Source organism: Podarcis tiliguerta, assembly GCF_965153285.1.
Source record: "Podarcis tiliguerta genome assembly, chromosome: 11".
NCBI lineage: Eukaryota > Metazoa > Chordata > Lepidosauria > Squamata > Lacertidae > Podarcis > Podarcis tiliguerta.
This window is the reverse complement of record NC_139544.1, coordinates 7,446,730-7,460,810: the sequence shown is the minus strand read 5'-3', so window position 1 is coordinate 7,460,810 and position 14,081 is coordinate 7,446,730. Positions and strand designations below refer to the sequence as shown.

The 14,081-nt window shown below is 44.8% G+C and overlaps 1 protein-coding gene across 3 annotated transcripts in view; it reads right to left on the bottom strand.

Moving 5' to 3' along the window:
* Window positions 1-14,081, bottom strand: part of DAPK1 (death associated protein kinase 1) — a 551,448-nt gene that overhangs the window by 79,185 nt on the left and 458,182 nt on the right. The window contains exons 1-2 of one of the 3 annotated variants that reach the window (XM_083403320.1): window positions 1,526-7,501; window positions 227-393 (exon numbers count right to left, since the gene is read on the bottom strand). In XM_083403320.1, coding sequence (XP_083259446.1) covers window positions 227-288 — 62 coding nt within the window. In that variant the 5' untranslated portion in view covers window positions 289-393; window positions 1,526-7,501. Of the gene's footprint in view, window positions 1-226; window positions 394-880; window positions 7,502-14,081 lie in introns of those variants that run through there. The other 2 variants (XM_083403319.1, XM_083403321.1) reach the window with 2 other exon arrangements.

The window sequence follows — 14,081 nt, the reverse complement described above, 5'->3', positions numbered from 1 at the left end:
CAGAACATTCCCTAATCTGAGGCATATAAGCAGCTCACTGGGGTTAGCAGCAAATGAATTTACACTCCAATCCAACACAGTCTGCTCATTACCCCTGCTTCCTCCAACAGCACGGCTGGATTCTTTTCCTCCACAGACCCTCTGCTATCTGGTCCTTACCCGGGGGCAATCTTATTGATACAGGCCCACACCTGGCATGCACTTTTCCTTCCAACAAGTACGGTACCTTCCAAGTTCCTCCCCGATCTCATAGTGATCATCCAGGTTCTCTTGCCTGAAGACAGTCATGATAGCTGCCACTCCTCAGCAAGGAAAACAACACTCTCGGCCGTCGCCGCCTTTCAACTCATCACATCCCTGGTAAAATCCTCCAGCATTTTGCGGCTGCAATCCCTGAAGAAACAGAGGTGGGGACGCGGATGGGGAAAGACAGCTGTTTAATTAAAACGCCTGCGTTTGCAAGAGGGGTGTGGTTATCCGCACACTGCAACATGCACCCAACCCGCACCGGTTAACGCCAGATAGCAGCAGCGGCGGAGGCGGCGGCGACCCCGGTTTCAGAATCGCGGTGCAAGATCAGCCCGCGCGCGGCCTTGGGCTCCTCAACTTTGCTCTCCAGGAACCTCCGGGGCTGCGCTGCCGATTCGCCTCACGGCAAATGGGAGGCGCCGTTCCTTCCCCGGCCTCCCGTCCATAGATAGCAGAAGGTCTCTCCCTCGTCTTCCCCCTTCCTCCAAAGCTACAAAATGGGAAACGCGCCGGCCTGTGGGAGGGAAGGGGGCGGCGGGAAGAAGCAACGCTCGTTTCCCGGATCGAGCCCCTCCACGGGCGAGAGAGCAAAGCGCAGCCCCGCCGCCACCAGCGCCCAAGCGCGCCTCACCTTTCGCTGGCCGAGAAAGCCGGAGCAGCGCCGCGAGCAGCCACCATTTCCACCTCAGGAAGGCGCCTCCGAGCCGCCCGGGCGCCACATTCCTCAGCGACTCCCCCTCCGTTACCCGGTCAACTAGGACGTGCTACCGGGAGGAGCCTCCTCCTCCTCCTCCTCCTCCGCTGCTGCTGCTACTACTGCACGGTTTAAAAGGCGCCTGCCTCAGAGGAGACCACATCCATCTCGGGAGGCAGCCAGCGCCGGCCTGCCCAGGTTGCCTCCAGGGGCGCGGGGACCCCTTCCTCCTTTCCCTTTCCCCTCCTCGGCGCTCGGCCTCCTCTCCCCCACACGCAGAAGGAGAAGGAGGGAAGCGGCCAGCAGCTCGGCTAAACTAACCGAGGGGAGGGAGCGGCGGAGGGAGGGAGGGAGAAAGGGAAGGAAGCCCTCCGCCTCGCCGCGCTCTGCTGTGGCGGCGGCGGCTGCAGCTGCAGGGGGAGGAGCGCGCGCCCAGGAGTTCTCCTTTGGCGCAGCGACCCTCTTCCCGGGTTGGGGCAGCCCGAGAGAGAGAGAGAGAGAGAACCCGCCCCCTCCTCTTTCTCCTCCTCCTCCTCCTCCTCCGACATGCAGCGCTCTCTTTCTCTCGCGCCGGCGACTCACCGGCCGCACTGGCTGCAGGCGGCGGCGACAATCGGCCCCTGCCGACGTCCTCGCTCCCGGGAGAGCCGAGCAAGGCTGGAGAAGGACTCCGGCCAGCGGCCAATGGGAAGGCAGCTGCGCGCGGCGCTCCCCCCCCTCCTTCTCCTCTCCTGACCTGCGAAGGGGCGGGGAGCCCGGCGCGCGGACGCAGGCGCGCGACACGGCCGTACAGGTGTCAAGAGCTGCCCGCCCGAGGGTTCGCCTCGGTTTGCCCAGCGGGGAGGAGGAGGAGGCGCTTAGGCCCGCTGCCGCACCTGCGGCGCCCTTTGGAGTGGCTTCGACGGCCAGGCAGCCGGGCGCAATGGCTCCGCTTGGGATTAATCGACGGCGAGAGGGCAAAGTGCTAAAGCAACAACCTCAGATATGCAGGTGACACAACCTAGATGGCAGAAAGTGAAGACGAATTAAAGAACCTTTTATTGAGGGTGAAAGAGGAGCGCGCAAAATATGGTCTGAAGCTCAACATCAAAAAAACGAAGATCATGGCAACTGGTCCCATCACCTCCTGGCAAATAGAAGGGGAAGAAATGGAGGCAGTGAGAGATTTTACTTTCTTGGGCTCCATGATCTCTGCAGATGGTGAGAGCAGCCACAAAATTAAAAGACGCCTGCTCCTTGGGAGAAAAGCAATGACAAACCTAGACAGCATCTTAAAAAGCAGAGACATCACCTTACCAACAAAGGTCCGTATAGTTAAAGCTATGGTTTGCCCAGTAGTGATGTATGGAAGTGAGAGCTGGATCATAAAGAGGCTGATCGCCAAAGAATTGATGCTTTTGAATAATGGTGCTGGAGAAGATTCTTGAGAGTCCCATGGACTGCAAGAAGATCAAACGTATCCATTCTTAAGGAAATCAGCCCTGAGTGCTCACTGGAAGGACAGATCCTGAAGCTGAGGCTCCAATACTTTGGCCACCTCCTGAGAAGAGAAGACTTCCTGGAAAAGACCCTGATGCTGGGAAAGATTGAGGGCACAAGGAGAAGGGGATGACAGAGGACGAGATGGTTGGACAGTGTTCTCGAAGCTACCAGCATGAGTTTGACCAAACTGCAAGAGGCAGTGGAAGACAGGAGTGCCTGGCGTGCTCTGGTTCATGGGGTCACGAAGAGTCAGACACAACTAAACGACTAAACAACAACAACAACATTGTGACTTCAGGCATGCAGGAGCTGGAGCCTGTGGTTGAGAAGAGGCTCTGAATCACAGCCCACTCCTCAGCTTGCCCTTTCAAGTTATGCTCTCTGGCCTGATAAGCAAGATAAGCTTATTAGATAGGATAAAGGACCGTATTAAAAAGGATTGTCTTGTAGCTGCACCAGGTTAAGAAACATGAAACTTTCTTGAACATAAAAGGTGAACAATAGCAAAACTGGAACAACTCACATAGTTTTTTTGTTTACTTTCACAAAAGTCTGGGGAGGGGGCAGAAAGTATTGTAATGTGTGCGGTAGATGAGCCTTTCCGAAAGTGTGACTGACTCCAGAAGGCCTAAAATGATTTAAAATTGGCTGAGATAATGTGTGTTGGGGAAGATGGCAGAAGGTGCTAGTTTAAGTCTACTACTGTGCAAGGGACTGCTATTTATAGACTTTGAGATTTACAGCAACACCTACAAAACCAAATTAAAATACTGTAAATTTCCCCATCCTTCTGTCAGTTTCACAACAAGTGAGTCCAAATAGGTCTTGCAGTGCTTCTGAAAGGTGCTCTACCCTTAGCTTCAAAGGGTATCTGAAGAGAAGGAGTTGCATAACCAGGGGATGACTCTTATCCACATACCTTGCTAAATTTGCCTGAAAAGGGATGCTGATAGGACTCTACCATTGGCTGATTTCAGATAACTAGCATCATTGCTCAGCATAGGGAAAGAAGTGATTGGTTAAGTTTTGTTGTTCTTAGTCTGAAGCCTTTTAGCTGTGTATTGGTCAAAACAAGCGGCTTACATTCTTTTTAGAAGCAGACACTGGAACAATGTTGCCAGTGATCGATTGCCATTAGGAGGAGATGGGCTGATTTGCTCAGCACCAAAGACGAAACTCATATTAAAAGGACATTACTGTTCAAGATATGTATGTTAATTTAGTTTGAATGAATTTCCAGAGGGATGTCTGTGTAAATCAAATGCAGAAATTGAGCCCTGCTGAATCATGCCAGAGGCAAATCTTACCCAGTATTATGTCCTCACAGTTGCCAACTTGATGTCTGTGAGAAGCCCGCAAGCAGATTTTGAATGCATCAGCAGTTTCCCCACTTGTAATTCCTAGTAGCTGGTATACTGAGATTATACTTACTCGTGAGAAAGGTTTTGGGAGTAAACCACAAGGAAAAATCCCTACTTGCTGCCTAGTGGGGCATCTTCAGGAGAAGAAAAGGTTAAGGAGCAAATCCTACACAAATCCAAAGTGAAGTCCCTAAGACGGCTGAATAGCATCTTGTATGCCTCCTTCCGGCAACTCCTGCAGCCCTACTGGTGCCAGAAGTATTGTTCTGCTTACCTTGGACTGCATCAGTGAGGCTGAGTGGAGGATCTTGTTGTCTGGGCCGCCCAGGACCTCCACACACACTGTGCCCAAGCTTGCGCCCTGGAGAGGTCACTTCAGTGCTACTAATGCAGCAAAAACAATCAATGCAAGAGGCAGCAGTTATGAGTTATCCGTCTCTGCAACCACAGCAGGCGCTGTGATTCTCCAGCAGTTTGCCTTCGATCCCAGAGGCACACTCCATTGTATCTTGAGAAAGACGGCTACCAACAAAACTGCCTCCAACAGTGGAACATCTCTCATGGGCCAGTAACCATTGATACCCTTGCCCTTCATGAATTTATCTAATCCCCCTTTAAAGCCATCCAAGTTGGTTGGAATCACTGCCTTTTGTAGGAGCAAATTCCAATCTAACTATGCTCAAGGTGAAGAAGAAAGAGCCTTGTATTACTCTGAAGGCCAATGCATTTGATTACGAGGTTTTTAAGGTTAAGAACAAAACTATATCCACATTGAGTTTTCAGTCAATGTGAACTGTGTAAAACAAATCCTGTATCCTGCTCCTGTTACATATTGACAGTACTGAAATTTAAATTGCCAAAACAAAACCAAGAGAAGTGCCTAGAATTACTGTAGATATAGATTGCTTCACCAGCTGGCTTATATAATATGATGAAACTCTTGGGATGACTCAGGATTGAAGAAAGGAAACCAAACGGAGGCAGTTTGGAAAACAAAACACATTCCTAATTATACAGAAATGTTGCAGTATTTATTAAATTTCACACTTTATTACCAAGATGAAAAATGTGATTTTTTTTTACTCATTAGTAAGTAAAAAGTAAGCATTAGATGATTCTACAATGCTACTAAATGTTTTTTTACCCATTCAATCCAGTTCTATCTTGCCCATTTCTTTTCATGATTGAGATTGTGATTCCACGATTCTACTAAATGTTTTTGTACCCATTTAATCCAGTATTATCTTACCTATTTCTTTTCATGCTTGAGACAAGTTTTCAGGTCATACGCAACCCCAAAGGAGCATAAAACCCACTGCAGATGAGCAGCTTTTAATTTTTGTGTGAACTCTTTTACCTCATAAAAAATGCTGATCATCAAAGGTCAAAGGAAGTACAACAATCACATAAGGCATGTCTTCATACACAAGGAACCCCAGTTGTCTAATGGCTGGTGTGTAGGTGTACATATTTTGTCTCTCCAGGACTCAGTTTATCTGAACTGATAATTTGGGTAATTCTGGGTGTTGGATACAGCATGATTAAGAACTGTCGACATGTAGTCTTTCTCATCCCAAGAAATATGGGATCCATGGCTCTCAACTTCCTCCATATAAACTTGATAAATAATATGAAGTTGTGAATAATAAAGATGGAGAAGAGAACTAATTTGATGTAGCTGAATGAGGTGAACAGGTTTGATTTCTCCTTGTGCAAGCACCCAGGGTACATTTTGTCTGGCATTGATTATGGGTTTTTTTGTATTTTTCTAAGGACAAGTTTAACATTCTGCTTAGTTTAGCAACTTGCCAGGGAGCTAGCGGATTCTATGATCAAATAGATAGAGGTGATCTTAAGCCTGGTGTTTGAAGCATTCTTGCTTATGGTACTGGATGTCCCCTGACACTCATGCCAAGGTCATCTGACTTAGGACTGTTGGGAATTCCATTCCACCCTTGCTGCAGATATGTGGGATTGTTACATGTCACATGTCTGTTTACATTCCAGCACAGATTGCTGGAGTCCCATGAGCGGAACATCCACTCTGTATTGCTTTTGTTTTTTTTCTCTCTCTTAGAAGAACGACCATGTTTTTCTTTGTCCTGATTTATGTATAATAAATGCGTAGTATAGTCCAAGAAGGACTTCATGGCTGTCATAACTTCCAATGAGTTGTCCTAGGTTATATTGGGAATATTAAAAAGTTACAAAGTTCAAGCTTTAGATTTACTTTTCAGTATTAGGCAGACTCCATTAATCTAAAATTATTAGTGACATTGATATAAGGACGTTGTTACAGATAAGACAGCTACCTAATCAAGGTTGCTTACCTCTGCAAGGATGGTAAACTAATTGGGTTGGTCTGTTACAGGGATCCTAATGTAACTCTAATATATTCTATAATTATCATGGTGGGGTTACTAATGGAGAATGGAAAGAGGTTCTGTGGATACCCTAACCAAACGGTGAACATAGTTCCTTAAATTTAGCAATGAGAAATGCTGTTGCAACCCCCCCGCCCCCCCACTAACGTGAATACCATTCTATGTCTGCTAACATGGGCCACCACGTTCTTCAGTAGCTGGAAGTTTCCAAATCTTTTTTAGATGCACCTCCAGGCAGAGTGCATTACAAGAGTGTAATCTGGAGGTTGCCAGAGCATGAATGACAGCCACCAGTCTCTGTATTCAGGAAGACAGTGTAGCATTGCGTACAGCTCCATTCTGATGGCACAGAAGCTGAGAATGATGAAGTATTATTGCAAAATCTGTGTGTCTTGCCCAGAGCATTATCTGGATTTAAGACCATCTGGGAACCGTAAAGTTAGCCACTTAAGAGCAGAAGAGCAGGGTTACAAGTGCAACAACCAACTGCAGCCATTCAAAATCCAGACAGTTAATCTGCTAGGCTATCACTTGAGAACAACTCTGTTGAATTTTGTAGAGGGTAATCTTAATTGCCTGAAATTTGCTAGCTGTTCATTAGGGCAAAGAGAGACAAGTTATTAGAATTATCTGGCCATGTTTATTTTAGCAATAAAATATATTCTGTTGTTGTGCCATCATTTGTCAGGGTCAATTAAAAATTTACTGTATTGAGATGTAGAAAAACTATATTTTCTCCCTAGCAATAAATAGTTGATCTTGTTTGAGGCCAATAATGGCTAAAGCAGTAAATTGGAAGTCAACAAGTAATGCATTTAAATTGGTATCTTCTATTTGAAGGGTCTCTCTCTCTCTCTCTCTCTGTATTGTGCAATGGCAACCCATAATTATTCCAACTCTAGGGTTGGGTGCTGATAGCACCTACACTGAATATTACAAGCATTAATGATACTGTTCACATAGTAAGAGACATAAATACATCTAATGGTTCAGACCACGCTTGTTTCACTTCCTTAAGTGTTCCTGGACATATTTAAGGGAGAAAGTTTTAGGTCGTCTTAAAAGCTGCATTACTACTGGGTACAAATATAGATTAGTTTAATATCAACTGCATGGTTATGTGCAATGTGTTTAATCTGTGCTACAGCTTCAAATAATGCAGAAATTATCTATATAATGCAGAGCAGTTGGCTGTAATCACTGTTGCTGTCCTGGGGTCTCCTTGGTACCAGAGGCTGTGTCAGTGAAGGCTTACTCCATTCCACAATATTGTTCTTCTTCCCCAGTTTCACTGCGTCACAAAAATAATACTGTATGAGGATATCCTTTGGTAACCTGCTATATCCTGCTGGCTTGTTAAAGGCTGTAATAAACAAGCAGGAAGGAAAACAGGCTTATCAGGCTTGATTGTAGAAAAGCTAAGTACTCCAGATTTTCAGGTATGGCAACAACCCAAAAGGCTGGGCAAGTATAGCAAATTATTTTTCACACAGAAATAAGCATTAATTATCATTCATTGTATTTCTTAAGCAGTAGTTTTCTAGTATCCAGACTTACTCATTTCCCATCCTCAAATAACTTTCTTCTAGATCTAATGTGTGCATTAAATATCCTGCTTCATTTGTCTTAGCATAGCTTTGACATACAACGTGATATAAACCAAAATCTCTCTCTATGGATTTATTATCTTTCTTGAACTCTCATGACATTCTATCACACTCTAGTATGAGACCCTGAGAAGGGCTACCAAAATATTGGGGTTCAATCTGGATCTAACTGGAAGGGGGAGGTGTAAGATCTGCTGGGATTACCAGAACAGGGAACAGGTTTAATTGTTCTGCAGCAGTATGATCTTGAAGTTTCCAAAGCAAGGATCACATTGGCTAGCCTATCTCTCTATCTCTTGATACAGTGCCTTTAATAGTTATATGTACAATACAAAGGAGATAGAAGCACTGTGCATAAACAAAGCACCACTTTTTTAAGGAGAACATAATCAAATACCCTGGAATCAGTAGCCTAAGCCACTGTCATATTTCACAGAGGTAAAAGGTAAAGGGACCCCTGACAATTGGGTCCAGTTGTGACCAACCCTGGGGTTGCGGTGCTCATCTTGCTTTATTGGCTGAGGGAGCCGGCATACAGCTTCCAGGTCATGTGGAGAGCATGACTAAGCCGCTTCTGGCGAACCAGAGCAGTGCATGGAAACACCGTTTACCTTCCCGCTGGAGGGGTACCTATTTATCTGCACTTTTGACGTGCTTTTGAACTGCTAGGTTGGCAGGAGCAGGGACCGAGCAACTGGAGCTCCCCCCGTCGCGGGGATTCGAACCGCCAACCTTCTGATCGGCAAGCCCTAGGCTCTGTGGTTTAACCCACAGCGCCACCCGCGTCCCATTTCACAAAGGGCCGCTGCAAAAAGGAAGAAAACCAAAGTCCTTCTTGGCTATAAGAACTAATGGAAAATGCAAATTTTCACAGTACAGCTCACAAAGGAGGGCAACTGTTGTTACAAAGGACATGGCAGCCATTGTGGAGTTTTCACTTCCCTCCCTCTGGTAAGTTTCTCCATTTATCCTCTGTCCTGACATCAGGATGCACATTTTCCCCACCCAACCCTGAACCAATGGCAGCCAATGATGTGAAGCAGGGGTGGGTAAATGCACAGTCCAACACAGCACAGGATGAGTTCCATTGCTTGTTACAAGGACTCATTGATGGGCTTGCTGCCTTTAATCATGCACAGGTCTGCTATCCCTGGGTAAACAGACAATATTCTTCCCTTCTTGCTGAAAATGGAAAGGGCCAATATTACCCCACTTGCTGATAATCGAGGAGGCTTAACCTTCTAAAAGGAAAAGCCAAAGAGGATAAAATTGTGTTGCTTTGTTGGCTAACAACCGAATCACAAAAGCAGCTGTAGTGCAAAGCCAAAATTTATGTGACTGTTTGCCTGTTATTTGTATGTAAAGATGACTGTGTAAATTGAGCATAAGTGATACTTGAAGAGGGTTGTAAATCATTTGCCTAGTTGAGATAATGGGACCTTTATTTCCGTGGACCATGCCAGGGAATATAAAGGCTTTCAGCCAGACTGGATTCCCTGTAATTAATAAAAGGCATTGTAATGAATCAAACACAATTCTAGAACAGTTGGGAATTGAAGGTGGCAACAAAACATTATCATAGCTTGCTCATTTGGGGATACATGTCTGTATGTCCTTGAATGGTTTATACACTTAGGCACTGGGGAGAGAAATCCTATGCATATTTTGCAGGAAGTAACGGCCACTGAATTCTGTGTGATGTTCTTCAGGGTAAATTTAATGGAGGCTCACCCTGTATATTGCCTTCCTATAGAGTTCAGTATTACAAGGTTTCTGTGCTTTTTGCTAAGGAATAGCATTGTTGTTTGTCAACTTTGTTCGGTAAATTAAATCTTTCTTATTTGTTCATCTTCTGCCTGAGTCTCCAAGTAGCTAAATTTACCTTCGCACAAAACTAAAAGATAACCCACGGCAGTATTATAGAGGGGGTCCACCGCAAAATATTACGAAAACAATACCACAATAGCACAGCAAGACAATGACACAACAACAATTTCATAATAACATAGCAAAAGCAATAATGTAGTAAGAATTTCATAATAACATAACAAAACAAAAATAAAACATGCAAAAATCCACATTTCAATACTAAATATAACCAGGTTACTGAAACAACATGCAACATCTGATAGCAAAAATTAAAAAGGGAGCTTCACAGTTTCACCTTAGTTCTCAAACATCCCTCCCACGATGTTGCTCATCCATGGTCATCAGTTTAATGTGCAGCAGCTGAAGAAGAGCCATCTGAAACACAGGGCAAGAGCTTAGGCAATCATCCTTGCTCCAAGGACAGGACCTATTTACAAGCCCATTTTATCTGAGTAAACATCAGTTCAGCAACCTTAGATTTATTAATTTTCTCCGTTCATTTAATTTGAAGCGAAAACACCAAAACCTTGCACATTAGGAAGCGAAATGTAATTCTGCATGAATATAACAGTTCCTTTTCTGTTTTGATACCAGGCAGCCACAAAATGTTTTGGAATACACTGTCTTGGTTCTGTTGCTTTTTCTGCATTATCTAGTGAGGCAGACCGTTTAGCATTTGTTGCCATGGATGCTGAACAGCATAATGAACTGTTTGGAAGCTTTTTTTAAAAAAATAAAGGCTGCAATCCTGCCCACATAGACTATATTTAAATTCCATCAGCTTCACACTGTGCGTCCAAAGCTGCTTTACATAACTCCAAACTATACATGAAGGTGGCAGATAAACCCCTGGATTTTCATGTGTAAAGTGGGAGTGTATTTTGAAAGGCTAAAGAATCACAGGGGGGAGGGATGTTAATCCATCTTCTGACCAATAGTCTTATTCCTGATTCCTGAAATCTATTCCGCTGTCCCCTGCCCCCAGATTGGTGTGTTTTGCAGGTGTAATCTGGAACATGTTGACATAATAGTACAGTTGTGGTGGATTTGTATCAGACCACCCATCATTCTGCTTCGTTAGTTCTGTGAAGCTTCCTGAAACCACATCATTGCACTCTTGCACTATAGCACAAGAGAAACGGGATACAAAACTCACAGTCAGAACACTTGTGTTATAAAAAGTTATATGATTTTAGCAAGATGTTACAGGACAGGGAGCAATGGGTATGGCTGCACCAAACCTTTTGCAGACGCAAAGCAGAAAGCTTCCATCTCTGCCATAGTGTCATTCCTGGTCCCAATACACATAGTTGCCATTTTAAAGCAATTTAACCCACTTCTAGGTATCATCACAATACCTCAGACTCCGGCTGAACTTGTCTTCTTTGTGATGAGTCCCAAAGTGTGTTCATCAGAAAAGAGGACACTGACATTCTTTGCCGTTTTTAAACACATATCAGATAATGGACAGTGGAAGAGCACTGTTGGTGAACAAGGAAACCTGGCGCCACTTGGAAACACACAAATAACTATGAAAAATAACTTTTCCCGACATTTGGTCTTGCATAAGTGATGCGGAGTTAACTTGATGGACCAGAGGATCTGGTCTCAAGAATGTTATTAGCAAGGGTAAAAATACCAAGCTTAAATTATACATTTTTTCAGTCTTTTATTTTCTTTTTGCAGGCAGTTGCATTTAGATCAGAAGTCTCAGGACCAGGAGAATAAGCCACTTGGTCTGTAATGACATCAAGAGCACAGGTCCTGGTTATAGGTAGTTGTTGTTGTTTAGTCATTTAGTCGTGTCTGACTCTTCGTGACCCCATGGACCAGAGCACGCCAGGCACTCCCGTCTTCCACTGCCTCCCGCAGTTTGGTCAGACTCATGTTTGTAGCTTCGAGAACACTGTCCAACCATCTCGTCCTCTGTCGCCTGCTTCTCCTTGTGCCCTCCATCTTTCCCAACATCAGGGTCTTTTCCAGGGAGTCTTCTCTTCTCATGAGGTAGCCAAAGTATTAGAGCCTTGGCTTCAGGATCTGTCCTTCCAGTGAGCACTCAGGGCTGATTTCCTTCAGAATGAATGGGTTTGATCTTCTTGCAGTCCATGGGACTCTCAAGTGTCTCCGCCAGCACCATCATTCAAAAGCATCCATTCTTTGGTGATCAGCCTTCTTTATGGTCCAGCTCTCACTTCCATACATCACCACTGGGAAAACCATAGCTTGAACTATATGGACCTTTGTCAGCAAGGTGATGTCTTGTGTCCAATGAACCATATATAATGTTCTTCCTTTCATTTAAACAGCAAACCCTACGAAGGTCTCATTTTATCAGAAGATTAGACAATTTAATGGCGGACAAGGCTACCAGTGGCTCCTGGGTACAATGGCTGGGCTCTACCTTCACTCTCAGAGGCACGATGCCTTTGAATAGCAGCTGGGCAGAGTGTTGTTGTGTTCCTGTGATGCTTGCAGGCTTCCTGTAGGCATCTGGTTGGCCACTGTGAGAACAGGATGCTGGCCTAGATGGACCACTGGCCTGATCTAGCAGACTCTTCTTATGTTTGAAATGGATTACAGCCATCATTTATCCATTATATGACAATGTGTTATGTTGAAGCATATTATTTATATTTTCTATATATGGGACCAAGGGTTCAGAGTGCTTCCATACACCCGTGTCTATCCCAAGGTCAGCTTCTGAGTATCTATCATTCTGTTGTTCTCGGCAGTGGCTCGCCTGAGAGATCGTGATTCAGCTGGTTCAATAAGGATATGTGTATCATTATTCAGTCAAGAAGATCTGAGGCACAAGAAGTACCTTGCTCAAAATTAATGTATCCATTACATCTAGAGAAAGGAAGGAAAAGCCCTGCAGACTTTCTAAAAACGCTGCAGTGGCTTTCTAATTTTAAAAACTGCAAGATAGACCCATTCAAAGTCTATCACATGCTTGTAGGTTTATTTACATTCATCTCGATTTATGTAAATCACCTTACCTTACCTTTATAAGCAGAAGGTGTTACCTCTGTGTTTCTGGGAAAAAGCTCAGAGACAGCTCAAGTGATTAGAACCCGCAACGTGTCATTTAAAAGCCTACTGAATAGCCATGCTCTGGCACTGCTTAATTTATTATCAAATTGCCTGTGAATCTCAGAATTCAGACTCAACAAATTATAATTAGAATCAAAGATTTCTACATCACTATAATCCAGCTGCCTAGATTTCAGCTCGCAAAGACCATCTGTGAAAACAGATAGCCTGATACAAGCCCAGAGACTTTTGTTGTCTTAACCTTTTCCCTGCCACATCCTTACATGTACTGTGGTCAGGGGACCTTGCAAGCCTTTGTTTGACTGGGGTCAGGGTGGCAGTGTTGCATTTGGCCCAGATCTATTTTACTTGCCCTTCCCAACTCATCTGCTGCTGCTTTTAATGAGTGAATGCAGGGAAGGCAGTGAGAGATTTTACTTTATTGGGCTCCACGATCACTGCAGATGGTGACAGCAGTCACGAAATTAAAAGACGCCTGCTTCTTGGGAGAAAAGCGATGACAAACCTAGACAGCATCTTAAAAAGCAGAGACATCACCTTGCCAACAAAGGTCCGTATAGTAAAAGCTATGGTTTTCCCAGTAGTGATGTATGGAAGTGAGAGCTGGACAATAAAGAAGGCTGATCGCAGAAGAATTGATGCTTTTGAATTATGGTGCTGGAGGAGACTCTTGAGAGTCCCATGGACTGCAAGAAGATCAAACCTATTCATTCTTAAGGAAATCAGCCCTGAGGGCTCACTGGAAGGACAGATCCTGAAGCTGAGGCTCCAGTATTTTGGCCACCTCATGAGAAGAGAAGACTCCCTGGAAAAGATCCTGATGCTGGGAAAGATGGAAGGCACAACAAGAAGGGGACGACAGAGGACGAGATGGTGGGACAGTGTTCTCGAAGCTACCAGCATGAGTTTGACCAAACTGCAAGAGGCAGTGGAAGACAAGAGTGCGTGGAGTGCTCTGGTCCATGGGGTCACGAAGAGTCGGACACGACTAAATGACTAAACCACAACAAAAGGGAAATTGTTAGGACATAGTTTATTGCTACGCATACATAAGCCCCATGGAGGATTTAGCAGTGGTGGCTGGTGCTTGTAGCAGGCTGCCATATGTCCCGGACATTACTGGAATTTCAAAGGCAGAATTGACGTTCGGGGTGGATTTCTGGAAGGCGGCAGTTTGTCCTGGAACTTCAGCATGCAACAAAATTGGCGGTTTTTTTTGTAATTTTGGGGTCTGTCTAAAAAAGGCTTTCGAGGTGTCCTGGTTTTTTAAAATACTGTATGGCAATCCTTTGGACTGGTAGGGTGGAAAATGTGGAGCCTAAATGTGGGGAGAGCGAGAGCCAATAAGAGGCAGAGCCAACTAATTCTAGTTTTGTCTCCA